At 38.5% G+C, this 27,884-nt stretch overlaps 1 protein-coding gene across 1 annotated transcript in view; it reads right to left on the bottom strand.

Moving 5' to 3' along the window:
• Nucleotides 1-27,884, bottom strand: part of LOC103044661 (ADAMTS-like protein 1) — a 208,531-nt gene that overhangs the window by 35,649 nt on the left and 144,998 nt on the right. The window contains exon 3 of the mRNA XM_022678288.2: nt 6,273-6,400. Within this exon, the coding sequence (XP_022534009.2) occupies nt 6,273-6,400 (128 nt within the window). The remainder of the gene's footprint in view (nt 1-6,272; nt 6,401-27,884) is intronic.

Here is a 27,884-nt window from a genome sequence, read left to right on the forward strand (position 1 = left end):
TAAAAAAAAACAAAAAACATTTTTTTTTCAAAGTCAAACGAGCACTGGATGTTAATCTGCACAGATTTCTCTCCTGAAAACTGTTTATTTGGGTGAGTAAAGCACTTTCATTTATTTACAGTGAAGCTTAGAATTCCAGATTTTCACTAAGGCTAGGCGCAGCAGCATAATAAATGCTGTCAGATAGCACTACACTGAGGAAATTAGCAAGGATTAGCAAGCATCTTGTTTTAACACGGTATGCGCGCAGGACACACTCCTGAACAGCGAAAGAGCTAGCTGCTTAGAGCTTAGTGCGGTTAGCGGCTAATGCTAATCCTGTTGCAGCAGTGATTGCCAGGGTTAGCAGCAGGCTACAGGCTGATACACTCACCTCTGAACGGTGAAAGAGCTACCACTTAGCGTGGTTAGCGGCTAACGCTAATGCTGATTCAGCCCAGAGTCTAAAAAAAACTAAACTGAAACTCCTATATGTATACTGTTGTGTAACTTTACTTCTCCTTAATATCTGACTGGTAAAACATAAAACATACAAGGCAAACCAGCTTATAGGGTGCACTGACATTTTTTGAAAAAAAAAAAGAATTTTAAGGTGTGCCTTAAAATATGGTATTGTTTTTCGTCATTATATTAGAAAGTTTACTGTATAAAAGCACATATTTTGCTAAATTATATAAGTAAACATGTAACACTTAATTATTACCTAGAAAAGTGCATTTACTGAAGAAAAAAAAGTTAAAGCAGGGTTCACTTCCAGGCAAGTGGTTGTTATGGTATCCTAAATAGTTGCTAGGTGGTTGCTATGGTATTCCAACTGTAGAATGTATGTCATTGCTTAGGCATTGCTTGTTGGTTGTTATGTTGTTGCTATGGTATTGGAATTTTAAAGATTTAATAGGTGTTTCTATGCTTTTGCAATGGTGATGCTATGGTATCCCAGGTGTTTCCTATGGTGTTTCAAGGGGGGTTGCTCAGGTATTGTCAGGTGGTTTCTTTGGTACGCCATCTTGATGGTGTGTCAAGTGTGTTTTGTCCCATTAGGGAACAGCTCAGGAAAGCTTACACCTGTAGAAGATTTTTTAAATAAAGTAAAAAAAAACTTTTGGATGAATGCTAAAGTCCAAAAACTTTTAGCTAAATGCTAAAATAAAAATAAAAATATTTTTTTTGGCAAAATGATAAAGTCCTAAAACCATCAATATCATGGAAAGATATTGTGCATAAATGACCAGAATTTCTACAACTACTTTAGATTTAGCACAAATCTATTTTTCCTTATAAATATGGCGTCTGTTTTGTTTGTGCAGATGAGACTCCTGTAGAATAACACTAGGTCAGGATATTGAAACTTATTAGCATCTTACTAGTGTCACCTGGCACTAGAGGTCTAAGAGTGAGTAAGTGTGTGTGTGTGTGTGTGTGTGTGTGTGTGGTATGAGGGTGTCAACATGTGCTGTTGATTCTGATAATAAAGATTGGTGTACTTGACTGCTGTGATTGGTGTACTTGTCAGTACATGTGTGTATAATTCACTGCCCCTGCCAATGCTTCAGTATGAGTGTATATGTGTGTGTGTGTGTGTGTGTGTGTATGTGTGTGTGTTATTTTGGGGGTTGGAGCTGAGGTGTTGCAGGAATATTTACAGTGCTCCCTCAGTAGCACACAAGGGCCTTGTGTGGTTCTCTTAATAGAGCTTTGATCTGCGACCAAGGCCAGGCTAACTGATCCCCATTCCCATGCGATGACTGCCCGCTCCAGCCACATTCCAAACTCACACACGCCCCCCCAAGGCCTGTCAGTTCACACACACACCCCCCTCCTGCACTCAGAGACCCGACCGCAGCTCCTCGTAAAGACCCCAACCTCAAACAACTCTTAACACGAAATCACAGGGGTCAATTTTACTGCCATTTCAACTTGAGGTTTCACTCAGCCGAGCGACTCTCACTCACACACTGATGCCTTAATGAAAAGTGCTCTGTATAATCAAACCGCACGGCAGAAACGCTCCTTCATGCTGGAGTGGGGTGGGAAGGCAGTTTATGCCAAGCAGACCCATTTTCAGTTTGTAAAAAAGCCATAGAAAGAATAACAGAGCCGGGCAAGGCATGCTAAATTTCAAATATCTTTGGCTAAATGCTAAAGTCCAAAAACCTTTGGCTAAATGCTAAAGTTCTAAAAATTTGGCTAAATGCTAAAGTTCAAAAACCTTTGGCTAAATGCTAAAGTTCAAAAACCTTTGGCTAAATGCTAAAGTTCTCAAACATCTTTGGCTAAATGCTAAAGTTCTCAAACATCTTTGGCTAAATGCTTTAGTCCAAAAACTTATGGCTAAATGCTAATGGCCAAACACTTTTGGCTAAACTTTGGCTGATAGATCAGTGTCCAAAAACCTTTCAGTAAATTGTAGAATGCCATACAGTGGTAGCTGAGAAGTTAGTAGGCTATGGTTGCTATGGAAGTTGCTAAGGAGTCATTGCTTAGTGGGTGCTATGCTGTTGCTAATGGTTTACAAAGTGGTTTTAGGGTGTTGATACATTGCTGCTATTTATTTAAAGGTTTTTTTTACTTAAATTACTGTTGTTTACAAAATAGACAAACAGTTACATATTATTATGTTTCTATTGAGTGTTTGAAAATGTTTGATTTACATCAAATAATAATATATTTTTTTACTTAATAATAAACCATGTTGTAGCAAAAATATAATAGTATACATTAGAATATTAAAATATTTTACAGAAATATCCATAAATATCATGATATTATCTTTAGAGATGTAGAGTAAAGAAGTAGAACTACTTCTCTACTATTTTATTACTTCCCCTACTCTTACATTCTTCTACTTCCACTTTTACTTCCCTACATATTTTGGATGAGTTTAATACTTTTATTCTAGCACATTTTTTATGTGCTGCATCATTACTTGTTACAATTCGAAAAATGATAGGATTAATTTCAAACCCAGATTATCATCGATGCTCTGCACTGTCACGGCTTTAATAAAGCTTACTGTAATAACTACATAACGCAATACTTGTACTTTTACTTTCAGTACTTAAGTAGTACATTTTACAATAAACTACTTGCAATACTTAAGTACAAAAAATATGGAACACTTTAGACTTCCACTTAAATGTGTTAAATAAAGAACACTTTAACTTCTACTCCAATCACTTATTTGATAGAGTACTTGTACTTTTACTCAAGTCTGGCTCTCTAGTACTTTATACATGTGTGATTATGTCCATTATGTGGCTGCAGGCTTTCACTGGAATCAATATGGCGCTTCTTTACGTACATTTTACTGGTTTAATCATCCTCAGTGTTCAAACCGTTGATCAGTTATAAGAGGTGCTCCAAAACTTCTGCTTGGTTCATATGAAAACCTGCAGCCACATCTGCACCACTGTGGATTAGATTGGTGACCCATGGTCTAGATCATTGTCTATTATGCCTCTTACTACTTTATAAAGGGTAGGAAAGCTCTATTCTCAAGGCAGCAGGGCGACACAGACTTGACCTCTTCTGCAAATGTCTGATGGGTGCTTTTTTTCACTCACAGTACCATAAAGCATAAAGCATGGAATCCATCAGTACACTGCACAGATATTCCCCAGGCAATAAATGTGACAACATTTAGAAAGCAGCCTCCCATGCCACAGCAATCTCTATAATTGGCTCCCTGATTGTGAGCACAGCCCCCGCCTTCCCCGAAATGAATCTCTCGACCCTCTGGCTGTACGGGGCGGGCTGTGATTTGTTGGATGTGCCTCCTGCACTGTCGATAATCAAGTCTGTTCGTTTTACCAGCCATGTCATCTGCTGAAATACAGACGTCGGCTGAAGCCCGCTTGGCTGGGAAACACAGGCTACAGAGGGGCTTTCTTGACCCACAACGAGTCTTTAACAGTCACATAAAATGTATTTTGAGCACTTCTATTACAGCCCTTGGGAAAAGTGTTCATGCGGAGATTTACTCGCGCCATTAGGGGCGCGTCCACATCCATTTGGCGGACGTTAAACCATGCGGCGAGAAGGGACGCGCTTCCATCAGCGAGGATCTTAATGGGAACCAGTTGAACGCTTTTAGAACTGAAGGATTACACCTGACTCCTTTAAGAGCGTTCTACAAATTGTCAATGGATGTTTTCATTATGGTGTCATTTTTGTCGAGGGGCATCGGGGACGCGGTACAGTGGAGCGTGAATTAATTTCCCAAGCGGCCATTCCTGCACAGTCAAACGCATTCCTTTCTTATGAACTGAGCACGCAATGTTACTTCACGTTGGATGACTCTGCATTTAGTTTAGTCATAATTCAAGAGCAAGTTTCAGCACGTGGGGGATAGCACACGTTTGTGTGTGTGTGTGTGTGTGTGTGTGTGTGAGAGAGAGAGAGTGTCAGAGTGAAATTATATCCTCTGTCTCTGCTGGCATATTTGGTAATTAATCCACAAAAAAAAAATTTTTTCATTCTGTCAAGAATTTTAATCAACTTTGCAATTGAATCTTGTGTGCTCATACTCTATCTGTATATAAACTTCATTCTATAAATATTATAATATGTAGTATATAGTCAGATCCAAGGTATCGGAACAATAACACACACTTTGTCTAAGTACCATATTTTTCACACTATAAGACGCACTTAAAATACTTAAATTGCCCCAAAAATCATCAGTGCACCTTATAATCTGATGCACCTTATGTATAAACTCTACCAGTCAGGTTGTAAGGAGCAGTAAAACCACTCCACTGAAGTGCCTTTAAGAGGTGAGTATATTGGACTTGGGCGGTTACAATGTTAAAACAAGCTAAGTGATGAACCGCTAGCTAATATTGCCCTGTCTTACCAGAACATTCAGGGTTCCCGCTAGCGCTAGCAGTTAGCCGCTAATGCTAATACTACTTCACTTAGCCTTAGTGGAAATCTGGAAGTCTAAGGTTACTGTAAATAAACAGAAGCGCTTTACTCACCCAAATAAACAGTTTTCAGGAGAGAAATCCGCGTAGATTAAAATTCATTTTTTTAACCTAACTTATTTGCCCTAAGAGTCTTACAGCCCTTTTCCAATTGAGCTGTTACATTTTCACTTAAAGCTCCACTAGGTAGGATTGAGATTTTGTGCTCGCGGGCTCCCCCTACAGTTGTAGAGTGTAATAAATGTTTCAGGCGGATTAGTTTCTCTTTCTCGTTTTCTGGCTTTCACAGACATATTCGGTCTCTATCCAGCTTCTGCCAGAGTGTCTGTATGTTAGTTTGTAAAGAATGAACCAGTAGTCTTTGTAGAACTGTTAGAACTAAAGCTCGGAAAGCAGGTCGCAGTTCTCGCGAGCGTTGGTCACGGCCGCCTCGGAAAACTTACAGAGTCTGGTTTGAGCTCAGAGGAGCTCCGGCACAGACACGAGAGCACCGCTATTCCTCCTATTACACCTCAATGCAGCGCTGCAGTAAGTTTCAAGCTGTAATTTTACTTCTTCAAAAAGATCAAAAATCAAGAAAATCCTACCAAGTGCTGCTTTAACAATAGCTTTTATTTTGCCACTTTTTTGGCAAAAAAACATGGATTGTTCACCACAAAGTCCAGACCTTAACCTCATTGAGAATCTTTGGGATGTGCTGGAGAAGCTTTGTGTAGTGGTCAGACTCTACCATCATCAATGCTGCAAGATCTTGGTGAAAAATGAATGCAACACTGGATTAAAATAAATCTTGTAACACTGCAGAAGATGCATGCCACAATCGAAACTAAGGGTAGTCCAATGAAATGTGGCCAGGCAGTGTATTTCAAACATAATGCGAGCATACTGGATGGAAAACTCAGCACATCGGTAAGGTTCCTGTGAATAAATCACTTTTTGATTTAAAACTGCCGTCGATCAAAATGGCACTTTTATTTTCAGTGTAAAAGATTTCATTCCAAGCCATTTTGGAGCATTTCTATTGGTCCATCCATTACCTAAATTTTGACACAATGTAAATAACAAGAGCCAGAGTCAGCTTTTGTCAAAAAGTGAAAAGGTTTGAGTGACTGATAATATATACACATGCACACATAGTCTTACATATACATACACAATTACAATATGTCAAAAACTAAGATCCAAGGGTTTTGTCTGACAGCAACAATATGCAACACAATGAAACTAAGGCAAAAGTAAACAATCAGCCGACTTGGGTTCTGCCGAGAGAAACAGAAGTGGTGATGAGTGACAGGCAGGACGTGAAAGAGAACATGAGATGAGCGTGAACATGGGCAAACGGCTTACTTGGCACTAAGGCAGCGTCTGAGAGAGTATGAAGCTCCACCTCCACAGGTGCGTGAGCACTCACTCCACGTGCCCCAGGCATCCCACAGTGTCTCCTTGTCCTCCTCTGAGCGTGCTGTCCGAGAGCTCTGCACATCGGGCCAGTCGGAGGGGAGCAGAGAGAGAGCGAGAAAGAGAGAGAGAGAGAGAGAGAGAGAGTATACATTATAAATTATATAGCAAAATGTAAACAGTGTTTAACATATGAATTTAATGTATACAATACTTTGTTCATCATAGAAACCATTAGCATTATTATCTCCACTAAAGTTTCTGCTAAAGGACTCCATTAAATCTAATAAGATAATCAATACATGTGTCAACAATTAATAAGAGGTTAGTTAATAAATTAACCCAAATACTTTTACAAATAATAATACTATTAATTACTATTAGACCCCATTCCAAAGAGATTTCTATTGGTCTATTCTATTGGACTCTACATGATACATATATAGTGCTTAGTACAGGGAGGTTGGCAATACTTCGCAAGTGAAATGACAAACAAATGTGCATACAGCTCTAAAAAAAAATAATAAACCACTTAAAAAAGATGAGTTTCTTTGATTTTACCAAATTGAAAACCTCTGGAATATAATCAAGTAGAAGATGGATGATCACAAGCCATCAAACCAAGCTGAACTGCTTGAATTTTTTGCTCGAATACACCAGAAGTGGCATAAAGTTATCCAAAAGCAGTGTGTAAGACTGGTGGAGGAAAACATGCCAAGATGCATGAAAACTGTGATTAAAAAACAGGGATATTCCTCCAAATATTGATTTATGAGTTCTTAAAACTTTTTGAATATGAACTTGTTTTCTTTCTTTGCATTATTTGAGGTCTGAAAGCTCTGCATCTTTTTTGTTATTTCAGCCATTTCTCATTTTCTGCAAATAAATGCTCTAAATATATAATATACATTTTTATTTTGAATTTGGGAGAAATGGTGTCTATAGTTTATGGAATAAAAAAACAATGTCCATTTTACTCAAACATATACCTATAAATGGCAAAATCAGAGAAACTGATTCAGAAACTGAAGTGGTTTCTTACAGCCCAATATTTTCCAGAACTGTATATATATATAAACAGACTAGACTAGGCAAAATGTGTGGAGAATTATAGAACTTGTAGGAAGTGTCCATGATAGGCTAAAGATGGGCAAATTATGAGAAATATGAGAACTGTACAGTTTGTGGAAATAAGGAAGGCCAGAAAGTGTAAAAAACTCTTTTGACTGACACAAAAACAACTAATGGAGAAACAAAAAAAGTACTAAAATACTATTACTGGCTATAATCTGCACATATACAGCAAATAATAGTAGATATCAACATCTACAGGCAACAGGCTTGAGTCAGCTTTAATCTGATGCTGCCTTAGCTTTATGAAAAAGCTGGTCATAACAGATTGGCCTAAACACCAACGCCAAGCTAAGCTCTTTTATGATTTCGTACTTTGAAGGATACTCAGAGCCACAATACCACATCCATTTCTGCAGCGTAGCTCAGCAACCCCCTACATTCATCCTGTCAGCACTTTCACTTCACTCCTTCACTGGCCACAGACATCCAAGGTGAAGACAGCTGAGACACCGAGAGTGCTGAGGTGCCCCACAGCAGCTTCCTTCACAGTGCCGTCTCATTCTGCCAGACTGAAACTGGCACTGGAAAGGGGCACGGCTATCTGAACCACCAATCGGGGAAAGTTAAGCCATTCACATCGCAGTTCTGCGGCTCTGAAGCTTGGAATTGGCAGACTTAAGCTTAGCTGATTACGGGCACTCAGCAAGCCAATCTCCTGAAACCTGAAGTCCCTCATATCTTAACGTTGGCCCACTGTTGCTTTGGGCGCTATCCATGCCATACATTTCATTAACTTCAACTTTATCAGACGAGAACGTTCCTGGATGAAGCCTGCAGGACTGCTGTTAAGGAATGTTGACGAGGAGCTTATCTAGGCCCTCCGACAGATACCTGTCCTTGAGAAGAGATGTTGAAACTGATGTAGATTTTTTTTATCTTGGTCGTTCCAAACCAACGCGATAATTGGCAGTTCAAGCAAAGCAAACTTAGATCAACGCCACAGGGCATGGTCAGATGAAATGGTGGCAGCACAAAGCGTTAACATGGTAGGAGGAGGGATTCCAAGCCAGGGAAAACAGTTGGGTGTCTGTCTGCGACTGAATGGAAGAATAGAAGGTCTGGTAGGAAATGGTTGAAATGCTCATGTTTCCTCCAGCATATTTCTGTCAGATGTCAGAGTCATCTTCTTTCACTGTGAAATGTTACGCCTCCCTTAACAAGCTCCAGCCTATTTTTCCCCCCACCGCCGTAATTGTGCTGCAACGCTTTTTTTTTTTTTTTTTTTTTCGCTGCGAGGAGATATGAGATAGGAATCTTGTTCCAAGATCAATATTATGAGAACTTGAATTCAGCACTTGCAAGGACAATGTGCATCTCAGGCATGCCGTGACAGCCAATGGAGTGGCAGCCTTGAAGCTGGGGAAGAGCCAAAGATCACAGATCAAAATCTAATGCTGTTTTCACATGGGACTTATCACTCGCACAATATCTCGCCTCGTTTTTCTGGTCAGGTGTCCAACTGGACAGAATAATAAGAATATATAATAAGTGGAGCTGTTTATTACAAGAATAAAACAATGGGAAGTAAATGGGTAAATAAAATGAGGCGTTCTTCAGCGTATAAATCAAACTTGGAGGACTGCAGCTCTCTTTGACTGGACCTAAAACTGCTATTGGATGTGCTCTTCAGGAAACAAAGGGTCATCAAGTTCTTGGCTTAGATCTATTGTCCTGGAGGGGGAGAAACTTTTCTTGAAAACACTTTACTAGAAGGGTCTATTGTCTATTGCTTACCTAACTTATAGTTGAATACTAGCTTTATAGTTGAATAAAAGTAATGTTTGTCAAGAGGGAAGCAGAGTAAAGACTTTTTACACCACTAACCGGACAACCCCTTTTGAGAGTACATCACTCAGCCCAGTACAGTGAGTAACAACAGAGCTTGCAAACAGCGCCAATCACACTCAGATAGGAAGTACAGTTCTGCACAGGACTTTCTTTTTGACTGGACCCAAAACTGCTATGGGATGTGCTCTCCAGGAAACAAAGGGTCAAGGAGTTCTTGGCTTAGATCTATTGTCCTGGAGGGGGAGAAACTTTCCTTGGTGACACTTCACTAGAGTGGTCTATTGTCTATTGCTTACCTAACTTATAGTTGAATACTAGCTATATAGTTGAATAAAAGTAATGTTTGTCACAGGAAAAGCAGAGTAAAGACTTTTTAAACCACTAACCGGACAACCCTCTTGAGAGTACATGACTCAGCCTAGTACAGTGAGTAACAACAGAGCTGGCAAACAGCACCAATCACACTCAGATTGGAATTACAGTTCTGCACAGGACTTCAACAGCATTTAAAATGTGGTTAAAAAAATGCAAAAAATTAAGTTAAATTCCTTTTTACTGATAGACAATCCATACAATATTACCTTACTTATAGTTGAATACTTGCTATAAAGTTGAATAAAAAGTAATGTTTTTCAAAAGGGAAGCAGAGTAAAGACTTTTTACACCACTAACTGGTCTCCCCTCTTGAGAGTACATCACTCAGCCCAGTACAGTGAGTATTAACAGAGCTAGCAAACAGCACTAATAACACTCAGATTGGGAGTACAGTTCTACACAGGATTTCAACAGCATTTTAAATGTGCTTTAAAAATCCAGTAAGGTAAGGAACATTTTTACTGATGCATAGACAACGCATAGAATATTACAGAAGCAGTGCACGATGATGCATTATCACGGTTATTTTAGCATGTCTGTCCTTTTGACAATTGACAAACAAATAAAACCTTTTTATGGGTGCTTCTGTCGCCTACTTTCACAGAACTCCTTTTAGACTTTTATTTTGTAGAGTGTATATCCCTATGGTGACAGCAGACACATTCACAGAAGACAGAGACACAGAAACGCCAACAAAGTGTGACTGATTCGAGCTTGTAATGCTCATACAGGTGCTTTGGAGTGTGTAAATGTCCCCAGTGAAGCTATTGTTACTCGCAAGTCCATTACAAGTATAATGGATATATCAGCAGGAGCCACCATCTCAAAAGTGTGGGGGGAGCCAGTCAAGCGCAAAAAAGACCAAAGGAAAAGGGTTTATGGTGGCTGTCTCTGCAGCCTTCATCTGAGACACATGCAGGTGGTATAAGTGTCTGGGTCCACAGCGTTACCTGACACTTGCGGAGGGCACTCATGAGTTTTGCAGACTACAGAGAGTTCCTGTGAAGAACACTTGCTCTGAAATGCATCCAGCTCACTCAACTGCTAAATGTTTTCTTTAAGCAAGCAGCAAAATTAGCCGACCATTTCTGTATCAAGGCTAAAACCACTGTAAAAAAAAGTCAAAGAACATCAAAGAACTGGCTCCATTCCAGAAGCATGACATCACGTTTACCCTAAAGATACAGAAAGATCCTATTATTCATGCAAAGTTTATTAAAGAGGGAAGGCTTTAAATAAAACCCCTTTTTAACAATATTTTAAATGTAAAATGCATTTCTTATTGAGAGAGATGAAGCACATAACATTGCAGAAGCACTGCACGATGATGCAGTACCAAGAACTGTGCTCCATTCCAGAAGCATGGCATCTAAACTAAAGAAAAGACCACTACCATGTTTTACTTGGCTCCTGTAGCAAAACAACCCATTATTTATCTTAAGTTTCAGATTATTAAAGAGGCAAGGCTATAAACAAATCGAAAGCTCAATGACTTTGTTTTAAAAGTGGTTGATTACAAAAAATAATGTAGATTTCTTATTAAGAGATGATGCATAGAATATTATAGAAGCACTGCACGATAATGCATTACCAAGATTGACTGTAAAGGTTAATGTGGCATCCAGCCCCAACCCTTGATTGGTATCAGCAATCAGCCAAATGTACTGAGTTATCAGTACCACTGTAAAAAACACTGATTGGTCCATCTCTATTTAACATATTTATAATTTACATAAACAGTCCTCTGAAAATATAGTCAATGAAAAAAGTTCTTCAAGGACCATAAAGGTTTTCAGGATCTTTCTGTGGCTCCTCTCCACAGAACTACTACATGCAAAATTAGTCAAACATTTCTGTATCAAGGCTAAAATCACTTTGCAAAATCTCTATGCTGTCCTTAACAAAAAAGTAAATCCCCATCACAGCACTGGCTTTATTCCAGAAGCATGGCATCTCGTTTACCCTGAAGATAAAGAATGACCCTAGTGAAGAAAGTTCCAGATTATTTAAGAGGGAAGGCTATAAACAAATTGAAAGCTCATTGACATTGTTTTAAGTACATTTCTTACTGAGAGATGATGCATGGAATATTACAGAAGCACTGCACGATGATGCATTACCAAGATTGCCTGTAAAGGTTAATGTGGCATCCAGCCCCGCCCCTTTATTAGTATCTGCGATCAGCCAAATGTAAGACACTGAGTACTGAAAGACATTGGGTGATCAATACCAATGTCAAAAACACTGATTGGTCCATCTCTATTTAACATGTTTCTTATTTGCATTGCCTCTCCACAGAACTACTACATTAAAAATAAGTACATTTCCGAATCAAGTCTAAAACCACTATGCAAAAGCTCTATGCTGTCCTTAACAAAAAAAGTAAATCCCTATCGAATCACTGGCTCCATTCCTGACGCATGGCATCTCGTTTACCCTGAAGATAAAGAATGACCCTGGTGAAGAAAAGAGATACGCAGTAATGACACCGCTACCTTGTTTTGCTTGGGCCCGGTAGCAAAACGGCCCATTATTCATCCGAAGTTCCAGATTATTAAAGAGGGAAGGCTATAAACAAATCAAACGCTCACAATCTTACCATACGGTCGAGGGGAAACAGCAAGATCTAAACACAGCTGATGGAGCATGGAGCAAATCATATTAGCAAAAGGGTTTGCATCAAATGACTTTAGCTGGGCCACATCCGAATAAATAAACCCCCGGCTCTGTCCAACGGTTGCCCAGTTTCCTTTGAAAGCAATCACTGGATTTGCACTCAATTACTGAAAGGCCGCTCACTTGACAAACATAACCAAAGGCAACCGCGGGCCAAATCGAGGCCTCATGGAAATGATCATGGGTCTTACAACTGCTTATTCCTATTGTTCTCTGACTGAGCAGTGCAGGAAGCAGGAGGGGAACCGGTCAGGTGGTTCTTTTCCAGAACTCAATAATCAAATAATCAAGTCATAAATACTCAAGTCATAGTATCTCCTTGGATCACTTCTTTGAGGTTGACACGTTACACCTCGCCTCCTCATCAGTCAGGAACTCTGTTTTCACTGGATTCGGCCTTGGCTGACTTGTAAATGGCAAATTATTCCATTTAGGAACCATCCCCCCTTTCCTTTCATTTTCTTTCCCGTTTTCTTTTCCTCTGCCTTTTTCCTCTTCGTGCGAGTCTCAGAAGTTTTGTGAACCTTTTAGAAATGTTGATATTTCTGCATACATTTAAGCTGAACTTCACACAGTCCTAAAAGTAGATGAGAATGAGAACCAATCAAACAAATATGACTGTTAACTGTTCATTAATCCTGCATATCAGCTTTGAGGAGTTTTTGGAGAAATCTGTCCAAAAAATTCAATAGAGTTCATCTGACTGCAGATGAGCAGCAATGTTCTTTTTGTAAAGCAGCAGCAGCTTCCTCCTCCTTGCTTCCTCCCTGCCAAACACAAAATTGTTGTTCAGTGTTCTTCTGATGGTGCCATTAACATTATGTGCCAATGTGAGAAAGGCCTTCAGTTGCTTAGAAGTTACTTTTGGTATCTTTGTGACCTTGTGGGCTATTACACACCTTCCTTTTGGTGTGATCTTCGTTAGTCAACAATGCCTGGAGATGGTAAAAACCAACTCTTTAGAGACGGTTTTATAATCTTTTTAGCTTGAAGCACATCAATATCTCATTTGTTCATACCTTGATAAACTTCCACAAACATGTGTTGTGAAGATCAGGCTTCAATAAATAGAAGATAGATCACTTTTTTCTTTAAATTAGACACTCAGACACGATTGCTTGATTTTAAATTGATTTTAAAAAGACCCGACTCCAGTTTTGCCTAAAGGTTCATATATACAGAAATATTCTTTTTTTCAAAGGCTTCACAAACATTCAAGCACTACTGTAGATAAGCAGGATCATTTCCATTTCTGACCTCAGAATTAGGTTCAAGAGGGCAATGTCGGAATCCCACACGCTTCCGAACCCTGGGTGATGACTTGACTGGGTGAGACTTGCCCGGACAGGACCTTCTCTCAACAGAGCTGCGAATTTGATTTAGTCAATTCGCTTGTGCAGAGAGTGCGCCCTTTGACAGGCTGAAGACTCCAGCACAAAGCTTACTTTCATGGACCCTGGGTTACATCAATATACACGGTATGGGCTTTATTTAATTGGAAAGTCATATGATCAGCTCACATCTGTTTAAGCCCTTGTCTCCCTCCAAGTGCCACATACTGTCCACATCGCACAGTGCAATGCTTCCCCATTTACTTACTGAAGAAACTCTGTGAACTGGAGAAAACGATCCCGACAAACCTTAAACCCATTAGGAACTTATTTTAAATGCCTGCAGAAGATCTGAACGCTTTGACGGTGTTTGTCATCCTTCCTCATGAGTAATCATACCAGCCCTCGGGGAAAGTTTTATCTATCCATCACTTGAGAGCTCTTAGGAACTGACCATCATCCAGCCAGTGACCTTCCAGAGTGCATTCCATTCGTCTAATGCAACCTCGTCCTAATAGTGTCAATAAAACACTATAAATATTCGGCTGCTATAAATTTCAAATGCAAATTGAGACGGAGACACTAATAAAATATAATGGAAGACCACAATTAAAGCAGCAGTTCTTAAGATTTTTTTCTTTTTCAGAGTTGGGAGGAAGCAAAATATTCTAAATACTCTAAATAATGGCTTTGCAACCATTCTTGCCAAATAAAGCCAAATATATTCATTCTTAAAACAAAGTAGTCCGATAGGTTAACACTGTTGTTTCTCTAGTCATTTTAGTAGTTATCCAAGCAGACAGTGCTGCTAATTGCTCTGATACAAGAGCTACAACTAACATAGAGATATCAGAACCTCAAACTCACTTTTATCAGCTTATTCATGCGTTGTTGCACCAAAGAAACAAAGAATTAGAACTGACAGTTCATTATAAAATCACCAGATAAAAAAAAGGCTCAGAAAGAAGACCTCATCACAATGCACGTTTTAAAAGTACTTTCTCGCAAAAAGTGTCTCTAAATCTCGCAAACTTTCAGACTGATGCTTTAAAAAGAAAAAGAACACAAATAATAATCAGACTCATCCATCACAGCTGCATCCAATGTTCCAATCTGACTTGGGTCCAAAAAATGAACAGAATAAAGGAGGAAAAAAAGATAGCTATTATAGATAAGAAGAGAAAAGAGAACTGTACCAGGAGTACAAGAGAAGCCAGGAGCACAGCAGCGGCAGCAGCAGTGGTGGGTCGGTCCATGCCTGGTGGTGGGACGCAGGGTGACCAGCATGCGTGTGTGCAGCATGAGGGTGTGCAGTAGCGCATGCGAGTGCGAGCGTGAGCCCAGCGCGTGGAGCTCCACCACTCTCAGTGGCTGGGTGGGTGGGAGAGTGAGTGAGTGTGTTTCGCTGTTCCAGCACTAACTCTCTCTCTCTCACTTTCTCTCTCTCTCTCTCTCTTTCTCTCTTGCTTATTTCTCTCTGTCTCTCTTCCAGCAGAGTCAGAGGGGTGCTTCTAACCCCAAGAGCCTCCAGCTTCCAACCAATCACAAGAAGCTCTGGCTTCGAGAGAGCACGCTAAACCAAAACGCGAGATTCAGATGTACTTTTACTCACTTTCACACTTTCTCTCTTTAGTCTTTCATTTCATCTGACTTTCTTTCTTTTTTTCTCACACTTTCTCTCTTTCTTTACCCTGCTTGTTTTTCCTCTCATTCTCTTGGGCCTAGCCACTGTTTTTCATCTCTCTATTTCTCTCTCTCTCTTTCTCTCTCTCTCACCCTCTCTGCTTTCTGTCTTCTCCGTCCAGCTAATCTTAGTCTTGGCCTGTCCACCAGTCTCCACATCTCCAGCACTACCACTCACTTACAATGGTCACCTTGGAAAAACTAGTGGATGACTAAATGGCCAAAAATGTCCATATCCAGATCCACCACCACAGGCATTCTCTCTCTGCTTCCTTTCTTTCTCTCTCTCTTTTTCTTTCTCTCTCGCTCTTTCTCTGTATTTCTATTCAATCCCTGACTTCGCAGTTCATATTACCTGACCCATACAAATGAGATGAAACAGTCTCATCAAACCAGGGCAGAAGATCTGGGACCTGAATCGCAGCGATTCGGTTCTTCTTTTTGTTCAGTTTTGAAAGGTAAAGAGAAAAAAAAACATACTGGGAACTTCAATGAAGTTCATTCAAAACATCTGCTTGGTGAAGGACATTCAGTGAGGGAAGAGAGGGAGACATTCCCATATGCGCCCCTGGAGGACGGTACTTAAGACTTTAAAATGTGATTTATTGAAAAGGGCCAGCGCTAAAAATACAATGCATAAAATCTGAAGGGTCTGATGATAATCGCTGAATCTTCTCCCATGCCATTCTCCAAAAACATAGGGGTCCTACATTACATATAACGTGTACTTGAGTATCAGCTGTTGATCAGCTCTTGTCCGTACAAGTACAATCTACACTGTTTGGTCAAAAGTCTTCGCTCATTGACCTAAATCATTGAACTCAGGTTTCAATCACTTCCATGGCCCAAGTTACAGTATATAAAACCAAGAGTCTAGGCATGCAGATTGCTTCTACAGTGATAATTGAAAGAATGGGTTGCTCTCAGAAGCTCAGGAGGAGTGAATTCCAGTGTAGTACTGTGATAGGCTGCCACCTGTGCAACAACAAGGAATTTCATCACGACTAAATATTCCATAGTCAACTGTCAGTGATATTGTAAGTAATTGAAAATGACTGGGAACGAAAGCAACTTAACAACAAAGTAGTAGAGTGAGGTGCCTGGTGTAAAGACATCAATTTCAATTGCTACAGACCTCCAAACATGCCTTTAGATAAACTCAAAAAACAGTAGAGTGTAGAGAGCTTCAATAGAATGTGTTTCCATTCCCAAACATCTTCAGTTCCATTGGCAATATAGTGTGTGTACGAAAATATTTGTAATGGAGGCATTTAGTTACTTTAAGTTGCACCCAGTGTCGACATACAGCTCAGGAAAGAAATTAGAGACCATTTCAGTTTCTGGATCAGTTTCTGTGATTTTGCTATTTATAGGTTTATGTTTGAGTAAAATGAACATTCTTGTTTTATTCTATAAACTACAGACAACATTTCTCCCAAATTCCAAATAAAATATTGTCATTTAGAGCATTTATTGGCAGACAATGAGAAATGGCTTAAATAACAAAAAAGATGCAGAGCTTTTAGAACTCAAAGAATGCAAATAAAACAAGTTCATATTCATAAGTTCAGAAATCAATATTTGGTGGAATAATCCAGGTTTTTAATCACAGTTTTCATGCAGTTTTGGCATGTTGTCCTCCACCAGTCTTACACACTGCTTTTGGATAACTATATGCCACTCCTGATGCAGAAATTCAAGCAGTTCAGCTCGGTTTGATGGCTTGTGATCATTTATCTTCCTCTTGATTATATTCCAGAGGTTTTTAATTTGGTAAAATCAATGAAACTCAATGGCCCCATACCTAATGTCAGGCCAAGGTGGAGCATCAGAACTGTGTTCTCTAGAATGATGGTGCTCCATTCAATACATTTAGAATGAGTTTGGGAATTCTGAACAGATGCTTAAAAGCTTGCCCTTTTCCTTATAGCTTCACATAGTCTAAAATATAAGTTAAATATGTAGTTAATGTGTTCAGGTCTTTCTATCAGCTCATACTATTACCGTCTTAGTCTAATAAAGTGATATCACGTCTGAAACAGCGCAGCGGCTGGATCCTGCAGCTTTATGAGACAGTCCCTCTGAGGCAGTCCTCATTGAGTTTTATTAATCTGACATTAGCTCTTATTGGTCTCTTGGATATGACTGTCGTATTTAGTTAGAGAAGCGGGAGAAGATTAAAAATGGTCTGTAATGAACGGCACACTTTGGTATGAGGAGCACTGTCTTCAAATCCATTACAACCGTCCACTCCCACACTCCAGCCGCAGTGGGAGCGCATAATTTATTGACCTGATAGCTGAGAGACCGCATAGGTCTACCAAGCTCCTTAACTTCATTTCAAGTGAGATGATATCATGCTCAGGAGAGGTTTGATGTCGTCAGCATGTATCAAAGGGGAACTCGCGTTTGAAGAGGCGTATGATTAAGAACCTGACATTATGTTCTTAAATAGACTTTTTCTCTTTTTCGGGAACTCAGCAGTGTAGAGATTTTGACTTTCTTAACCCTTGACTTGGCCTAGCGGTTTTAAACAATGCTTGCAGGACAGCATGAACACTGTGGTTCAATTCTCGTGTTCTACAGAAAGTACGCTAAAATTGTTTGCCATGTTGTCAAATCTGAAGACCAAAGAGACCAAAAGCAGGGCTAGATATGCTTACTTATTTGATAGAGCAGTCCCATTCCCCCAGACCAAGTGTCTCAGACTGCCTTTACTGAGTTTACAGAAGAGCCTACAGGACCATAAGCAAAACAGATTACCCAGTTATTCAAGCGATGCTCAATTTGTCCATTAAGTGGAATGCTTTACTAAAAGTAAAAGTGCAGTTTATGTATTTTATCACTAAATTATTCCCATTAAATTACAGTTCAGGAGCTCAGCTTTGAGACAAAGAGACACTACTAGAATCCAATTAATCCCTCAAAGCTGCAGAGAGAGTGTCAGCACACACCAGTGACAATTAAAGTTAGAATTAATACAGTATTAAACAGTATTTGGAGAACTTAAATTTGGTGAGAGTGCTGGCCAAGGCTGAGTACAAATACTACCGATTTCAGTACGTCTTTCTCAACTCAACTCAACTTTAGTCATGAAGCAATGAAAACAATAAAATGTAATTAATAAAACAGATAAAAAGTAAAAAAAAAAAACTAGGAAAAACAAGATCAAATCTCAGTTTAGGTCAAAAGCAAAAAATAAAAATGAGTTTTAAGACTTGTTTTAAAAAGAGACCTTGAGGGAAGCAATCAAATCGTTTTTTACTGCTAATTTTAGCTTAGCGGCTAACAATTATGTAATTACAGCATTTGCCACTTTGACAACAGACTTACAGAAAAACTGCAAAGGAGTGCAGAGTGTCAGTTAATTTAATATAATCAATCATTTAATTGCTCAGTGTAATCCTGCCTTCTTACTATATAAAAAAATAACATTTTAAAATGTTATATTAGAATTTTTTCTAATATAAGGGCACGGATTTGTTGTAATTAGACACTGGAAATTAAAGCCTCTGTATGTTCTAGCAATAGACTTGATGCTACACATGTAATTTCTCAACCAATCACCTCCTTCTACCTGCTTTTAAAAGCCGTGACTCACTTGCTCTCTTGTCGTTTTCAGGTGTGACATTGCGTTTTTCCCTCTGTTGTCCTCAGGAGGACCCCCACCGCCTTCAGGATGGTCTCGGCAGTTGCCCAGGGGGAAGGCTCCGCCCCATGCCTTTCAAGCTGTTGGGCTGAGGACAGGGCCTTCGCCAAAGACTTTATCTTATTTATATGTTCCAGTATGTTTGAAATCGTAGTAGTAAAAATAAAAAGTGGGAGATGGGCTGGTTTGTACTGAAACATATAGGGATGCATGGGCTACATACATTATACTGAAATATTGAAATCAGCCAGCTGGGGCGCTAGACCAGTGAGTGGTCTTTTCCATGCTTTTTGTACAGTTTCTGTTTTTTTTTTCTTTTTGCATTGATTTTATACCCAACCCACTCATTAGGATTCCCCCTAGCACTAGTAATGCCCCAATACAAGGAGAATAAAGACTAACTAGCACATGCCTCCTCCGATACATGTCAGCCATCGCCTCTTTTTGAACTGCCAAGCAGCATCGCAGCACACTCGGAGGAAAGCACAGCGAAACATCAGCTCACAGATGCCTTGTGCTGAGCAACATCACCCTTTGGAGTAATGTGTAATGTGGGGTGAGAGCGCCATCTATCCTTGGCCTTGCTCTCTCGGGTCTCCGGCAGCTGATGGCAAGCTACATGAACAGGATTCGAAACGGCGATCTGCTGATCATAGTGGCAGCGCTTACCCCGCTGGACCACTCGGAGCTGTCACTGTTTTATAAAGAGGGAAATTTTACAACCTTACAAAGCTGATTGCTCTTCTTTTTCTTCTTGTCTGTATATTTAAATATATTTGTAGTATGTGACATTAAACAGGACTTCATCCTGTAGCCCTGTGTCTTCTAGAAAACCTCTTTTTAACCACTGAACACACACAAGTATGCAGCACACAAAAAGCCCTCTGGTGCACTTTCTAAATCAAAAGCCAAGAGTTATTTCCAAATTAAAGCTGTGAAAAAATGGCAGCTCAGTCCAAAACAAATAGTCTGTGACTTATGATCACAGTGGAGAACCGGATAACAAACTCTTTCATTCCAAACATACACACATACACACTCCTCCACTCGCAATCCACAGGGCTACTGCATACCTACAGTGCATAGGTATGCCAAAATAAACGGTGGGCAACTGAAGTGACTTAAAAGGGAACAAGAGGAAGTGAACTTTGTGATTGGCACCTTGTGTAGACACACCATCGGCTGAAGGACAGACGAGCAAAGTTCTGCTTCAATGGCTTTCCCATATCTTAGTATGTTCTGTGTACTAAGAGCGTTTTGGAGGCATTCACACATAGATATAAAAAAAAAACAAAAAAAAAACAAGTTGTTACAACTACAGTGTTGTTGATGTGGCTCTAATCCTTTTGGTTCTGCAGAAATGAAGCCAAAATTGTCCTCCATGTTGTCAAATTTGAAATCGGAATCTCAGCAGTAGAGACCAAATGTTTACAGTGAATTCTAAAGGGCCAGAAGCAAAGTAGATATTAAAAAAGAACAAAATAACTAGTTGCAACAATGCACTAATTTGAATTGGTACTTTTGGTAACTTTTGCCCAAAGTTAACATTTTGAAAACTATCTATGTTGATGGTTAATCTATTTGTGGGGAGTTGCAAAGTGGGGAAATAGGCCCACAAATTGTTCCTGGTGCTAGCTGTGTGTTCATTGGCCTGAAAGTCCTGCAGAAGTTGATATCACAGATAGTCCCATAAATGCACAACTGGCATGGAATCTGGCCACTGGACACGGATGTCGCTTTTGCAATCTAGGGGTGACCTTCTTGGGAAATTCTTTGCTGTATGTGAGTGAGCATTATCCTGCTGAAAGCTGTCAGTTTTTACATTACATTACATTACATTACATTACATTTGGCAGACACTTTTGTCCAATAGTGAAGTACAAAAGTAATAGAAGTTAAAGGTAAAACATCTTTAGATAGGGCCTAAAGGAGGTCAAAGGGAGATAATGGGATAGAGAAGTGAAGGAGGGGAAGAAGGAAATGAGGTTAGAAATAGTTGGTTTGTTAGAGGTGTTATGAGAGTAAGTGCTCTTTGAAGAGCTCTGTCTTAAAGATAGTGAGAGATTCTCCTGATCTGGTAGTGGAGGGTAGTTTGTTCCACCATTGGGGAACTCTGTATGAGAACAGTCTGGATTGCTTTGTGTGAATGTTTGTTTGGTAAAGCGAGGCGACGTTCATTGGAGGAACGCAGCGGCCGGGAGGTAGCGTAAGCCTTCAGGAGTGAGTGCAGGTAGGAAGGAGTTGTTTTGTCATCACCTTGTAGGCGATTGTAAGAGCTTTGAATTTGATGCGAGCATCAACTGGTAGCCAATGGAGCTCAATAAGCAGTGTGGTGACTATTGGCACATACTGTATCACTGAGCTGTTAGTGTCCCTCTTTTCACTTTTAGGAATGACTGTCATAGATCATCACATCAGGATTTAAGTGCTTACACCACAAGGTCTTCAGACTTGAAACTTGAAAAAGACTTAAAACTTCCGACTTCAAACAAGCCCCATGACAAACAGCCTTGAATACACTTTTACAGCATGTGCAAAATATTGAGTATGTATTTGTCTTTTACAGCTAAAACTCTGTACAGCAATCAGATTGAACAAATAAAATTAAACAGTCATTCCTGGGCACCACATTGTACTGACTTTTGCAGAAAACAATGCTGCTGTGCTAAATATAACCTGGATTTGCCAATAAAGACAATACAGTTCCAGTCCAGGTTTCTTATTCATCTAGCAGTCCAGGTTTTTCTTAACAACACCAACACCAGCGAATTAGGGTACAGCTGGCTGGCTGATGCCCTTTTGAGTCAGGATTAAAGTTTTAAGTCTGCTTCAAGCTTGAAGACTAAAGTTTTAAGTCTGCTTCAAGTTTGAAGTTTAAAGTTTTAAGTCTGCTTCAAGTTTGAAGACTAAAGTTTTAAGTCTGCTTCAGGTTTGAAGTCAAAGTTTTAAGTCTGCTTTAAGTTTGAAGACTAAAGTTTTAAGTCTGCTTTAAGTTTGAAGACTGAAGTTTTAAGTCTGCTTCAAGTTTGATGTCTAAAGTTTTAAGTCTGCTTCAAGTTTGAAGTTTAAAGTTTTAAGTCGGCTTCAAGTTTGAAGTCTAAAGTTTTAAGTCGGCTTCAAGTTTGATGTCAAAGTTTTAAGTCTGCTTCGAGTTTGAAGTCTAAAGTTTTAAGTCTGCTTCGAGTTTGAAGTTTAAAGTTTTAAGTCGGCTTCAAGTTTGAAGTCTAAAGTTTTAAGTCTGCCTCAAGATTGAAGACTAAAGTTTTAAGTCTGCTTCAAGTTTGAAGACTAAAGTTTTAAGTCGGCTTCAAGTTTGAAGTCTAAAGTTTTAAGTCTGCTTCAAGTTTGAAGTCTAAAGTTTGAAGTCTGCCTCAAGATTGAAGACTAAAGTTTTAAGTCTGCTTCAAGTTTGAAGACTAAAGTTTTAAGTCTGCTTCAAGTTTGAAGACTAAAGTTTTAAGTCTGCTTCAAGTTTGAAGACTAAAGTTTTAAGTCTGCTTCAAGCTTGAAGTCTAAAGTTTTAAGTCTGCTTCACGTTTGAAGACTAAAGTTTTAAGTCTGCTTCAAGCTTGAAGTCTAAAGTTTTAAGTCTGCTTCAAGTTTGAAGACTAAAGTTTTAAGTCTGCTTCAAGTTTGAAGACTAAAGTTTTAAGTCTGCTTCAAGTTTGAAGACTAAAGTTTTAAGTCTGCTTCAAGTTTGAAGACTAATGTTTTAAGTCTGCTTCAAGCTTGAAGTCTAAAGTTTTAAGTCTGCTTCAAGTTTGAAGTCTAAAGTTTTAAGTCTGCTTCAAGTTTGAAGTCTAAAGTTTTAAGTCTGCTTCAAGTTTGAAGTCTAAAGTTTTAAGTCTGCCTCAAGTTTGAAGTCTAAAATTTATTCAACAACTCTCTGAAGCACTTCAAGTCTTCCAGCCACAACATCCTAACCACTGTGGACGTCTGTGTCCCCCCGTATCCTCTTTTTTATTTTGAAGCCACAATTCGGTCACCCTATCTAAACAACATTCCATGAGTAAGACTGTGAGACTATACATCAGTCACAGTCAACGTCAGAAACTTAGACTGAAGCTGATGAAAATACTGGAGGAAGTCAGATGACAGATGACAGAACTATTTTTGAGTGGTGAGTGTTTTTCCCATAACCCCGTGTTGCATCAGACCTGTATCTGGAACATATGCTCTTGAGTGAAAACAAGCCCCGTGACATAGACAAGCAGCCTCCAATACACTTTTACAGCATGTGAGGAAAGATTGAGCACATATCCATCTTTCACTGCTCAAACACTGTACAGCAATCAAATCGAGAAAAAAAAAAACAACAGCCATTCCTGGGCACCACATTGTGCACAATTGTGCTGTCCAGAGTCAAAAGCTAGACATGAAATAAACAAGCTTGTTTCAGTGGATGAGAAGAGAAGAAAGCCGCAAGATAAAGAGGATGATGTAGTGAGGTCTACCGCAACCTCACATGCTGCCAGTGTCCTCTGGGAAAAGATGGGGGAAATGAACGAGCAGGCTTCTCCAAAAAACAATGAAAACTCAAAAATGTTAAATCCTCTTAAATCTAGTTTAAAAACATTAAACATTTTCTTAACAACAACTTATTTTATAAGAAATATCTTAAATTCCTTTGTTTTAAGGTAATCAGAATATCCTAAAAGTGTCTTATTTCATCTTGTTTTAATCGTCGCATTTTGACAAAAATACTCAAATGCACTTTTAGCAGATAAAATCACATAAAACAAGTACAGGGAAGTTCACAGGGGCTTTTACTTGCTAAGATTTAAATTTTTACAGTGTCGTTCTTGTAGTGGCTAGGAAAATGTTTAAGATGAGTGACCAGTTGATATTTTCGTGTGTGAGGAAGGTGAAAACCTGATCTCCATCCAAGAATAAAGACTAAGTTGCTGTGTAAAAACCTAATGTAGCGTATTTTTCAGACTATAAGTGGCACCGGATTATAAGGCGCAATATTAATGAATGTCTATTTTCTGGTCTATTTTTATACATAAGGCACACCAGGTTATAAGGCGTATTATACAACAGTTAGTTCCGACCTCACAATCTGATTGGTTGAGAAGTGTTCTATCCGTGCTGATATATGTGATAACATCACAGCCTTCTCACACCGTTGATGAGTAACGGCGTATACAGACAAGACACCCGCAGCAGCGTTAGCTTAGCACAGGCTAGCACAGAAAATCGCTTGGTTAATGCCGTCTGACAGCCAGAACGCTAACCAGCCAGGCTAGGCTGAGCTAAGTTAATCCTGAGCTAAAGCAAGCTACGCTAACCTAACCACAGTCCAGCCATGTAGCTAAAACAAACACCACACAGCAAAACAGGCATAAATGCTCAAAAAACGCGCAGTGTTCACCTGAATACGAGTCCACGGAGCAGGAGATGAGAGTATTAGCGTTATTTCACGGTCCTAATGTTACCATCTTCGCTTATTCCCAATTTTGATTTCAAGCTAACTTTTGTGGTGTAAGTCTGTATATATACAGCCGTGATGTTATTCGTGATAACACACTCCCTCTCGTGTTCTATTGCTTAATTAAGCGTCACTGGTAAGGAACAAGGACAAACATGCAGACTACAGTCCAATATACTCGCCTCTAAGCGGCGAAAGAGCTAGTGCTGCAGTTAGCGACTAATGCTAATGCTGCTGCACCCAGCCTTAGTGCTGGAGAAACTTCACTGAAAACTCATCTTTATAACGCTGAACTTTAGCAGAGTGGGTTTGCTCCTTAATTCCTGACTGATATAATTCCTACACAAGGTGCACCAGATTATAAGGCGCTCTTTTGATGTTTGGGGAAATTAAGGAATTTTAATTGTGCCTCATAGTCTGGCACAAAAACAAAGATACCAGAAGAAAAATAAGTGAAAGAGATCACTAGATATGAAAAGCAATATCACACTAAGTATACCAGTGTAATGGTACATAGATATGCCATCCACATTAAATGTTGTATGTTTATCATATATGTGATTAATAATCACAAATGTTCTTTAACCTGCCTGTTTTTTAACCAGTATGCTCTTCAACTAACCCAAATAGAGCTCTGTAAAAAAAATAAAACCACTTAAAAATTGAGTTTCTTAGATTTTACTGAATTGAAAACCTCTGGAATATAATCAAGAGGAAGATGGATGATCACAAGCCATCAAACCAATCTGAACTGCTTGTAGTTATCCAAAAGCACTGTGTAAGACTGTTGGAGGAGAACATGCCAAGATGCATGAAAACTGTGATTAAAAAACAGGGTTATTTCACCAAATATTGATTTCTGAACTCTTAAAACTTTATGAATATGACCTTGTTTTCTTTGCATTATTTGGTGACAAATTTTCTGCAAATAAATGCTCTAAATTACCATATTTTTATTTGGACTTAGGGAGAAATTTTGTAGTTTATAGAATAAAACAACAATGTTCATTTTACTCAAACATATACCTATAAATAGCAAAATCAGAGAAACTGATTCAGAAACTGAAGTGGTCTCTTAATTTTTTCCAGAGCTTTATATGGTCAGCTGACATCTGATTCCATATGTATTTTCATCTGCTTTAGGAATCACAGATCTCTGCAGTTAAGGGAATATATTGTGTGAGGTCATGAGCATGGAACTCAGCAAAAACATCTTTACTGCATTCACACCCCCTGAATTCTCTGTTTCATGGCTGGTGTGACGGACGAGGTGGCTATCATCCTACATTAATAGCATAATCAGATCATACGGATCTTGAACTAACACCAGCTCGAGAGAGAGAGAAACCGAGCTCACGTTACACACAGTTCCACAGCCTGACATTACACTCTGCGTCCAAGCCTCCTCTCCCAGAGGAAAGGTAAAATTGTTCGAGTGGGATAAATGGTGCCCCCCCTCAATAAACGACGCATGTGCCGGGGACATGATTTACACTAAAGTCATAATTTAAAAGCTTTCCAGGCCCAGAAATAAAATGTTTTACCAGGAAAGGAACTTTACAGCCCGCAGCTGAAAATCAACCACAAGTCCTAAAAAGCAAGGATTAAAATAAAAAACGTAATTCTCTGACACCGCACTGACACCATATCCCATTCATTTTATCTTCTGGGGTTTGGGGAGGAGGAGAGCGGACAAATACAGTGTGACAGAACACGGAAAATGAGTCTTGTAAGAGATACACTGAGCCTTCCTTCAGGGTGTTCAGTAGGAGATGTGTGTATTTCTTAGCAAGAACACTTTTTATGGATGTAACAAAAAACGTTGATGAAGTCATATAAGCATTTTGGGAAGACTCAAGACTCGATATTTTAGGCCATAGCAATGCTTTACTGGACAATACCACAGACTTTATTAGTGAAGAGACCAACCACTGGTTGAAATATGACTGGGAGTTCTCGTAATGCTAAAAAACTCAGCATCTGTTCAAGAAAAAAGTCCCATCATGCACTGTAAAGAGCCAATCAGCTTGCTGCTTATACTGCGAGTGAAGGGGGAAGTCAGCATGCTAGTAAGGGAGCCCTCCATCGATAAGGAGATCTGCGCAAGTGCAGTAGCCATAATGCTGTTTTTTGTGCACTATGGAACCAAACTCTACAAACTGACTATGTTTTTTTTGTCTAATTTATCATTTATTTAAGTTAGTTGAGTTGAGTTGTTGTTTGGATTAGAATATTTTGGTCGCTTCTCAAATTCAAACAGATAGGTGGTTGGTTTTGTTTAAGTGGATATAACAGTCCTCATTATTTAATCATTTATTACCAGATGCTGGGAGTGGTTGGGCCATATAGCCCTAAAAGAATCACAATATTTCAGTGTATTTTTGCGATTGGCTAAAATCTATCAATTAATCAATCAACCATCATTTCCACTCAGTAATTCATTAAAGCTAACCCTCATTTTCAATGCAGCTGAGCATTTACAAAATTAAAGGGACAAAAAAATAAGTTTAAATTATAAAAACAAGCAAACAATATAAGATTTAATTAAGAATTAAAAAGATATGCAGACAGGCTTAAATGTAATAATAATAATAATAATAATAATAATAATAATAAATTAATTAGAATAATAAAATATAAACACCAAAATTATAAAGAAATGTAAATGATAGAACTAAAATAAATAATAATAATACGTTTAAAAAGGTACAAAAAAATAAAAAAATTATAAAATAAAAGAAAATAAAAAGGTAAAAGTGATAAAAATAGGTTGAAATTAATAAAATAAATAAAAAGGCTAAAATGTAAAGAATAAAATTAGAAAAATGAAATAAAAACTAAATAAAATTCATATAAAAAAACTTAACTAAAACAGTTAAAGGCTTTCTGAAGGTGGTTAGAAACTAACAATTTAAAATGATTTAGTGATTTAGTTAGATCAGTGAATTGAGTTTTAGAACCTTTTTATTAACAAATAAATTTTAACATTTCATTTTAAATAAAAATAACTGTCAAACATTTAGTAGAAACCAAAAAATCTGTAAACTTTTGTCTATTTTGACTTTAAAATAATGATAATGTAAATGTAAATGTATTATTGTATTGTATTAATGAATAATGTCTAAACTAGTTTCAATTAATAGTTGAGACATTCTGTTGTAAGTACTGTTAATTATTGTACCCTTATTGTAAAGTGTTACAGATTAATGTAACAAAAATACTACTATAATACTAAAGCATAGAATATTTAGTGCATTTATATAAACTCCCAAATCACAATTACTCATGATAAAATAATATCCTTAAAGTTTCACAGTAAACAGCAAAACTAATACAAAATAAACTGTTTTTAAGACAAAATACTAATACTAATGTTATTATATTTTATTACTATTATAGTACATTTTTTATTGTTAAAAAAATGATAATGATATTATTGTGTTTAATACACCATGGCACACCCCTACCAGACTCTATTAATATAATAAATAGCT

Source organism: Astyanax mexicanus, chromosome 8, assembly GCF_023375975.1.
Source record: "Astyanax mexicanus isolate ESR-SI-001 chromosome 8, AstMex3_surface, whole genome shotgun sequence".
Lineage (NCBI taxonomy): Eukaryota > Metazoa > Chordata > Actinopteri > Characiformes > Acestrorhamphidae > Astyanax > Astyanax mexicanus.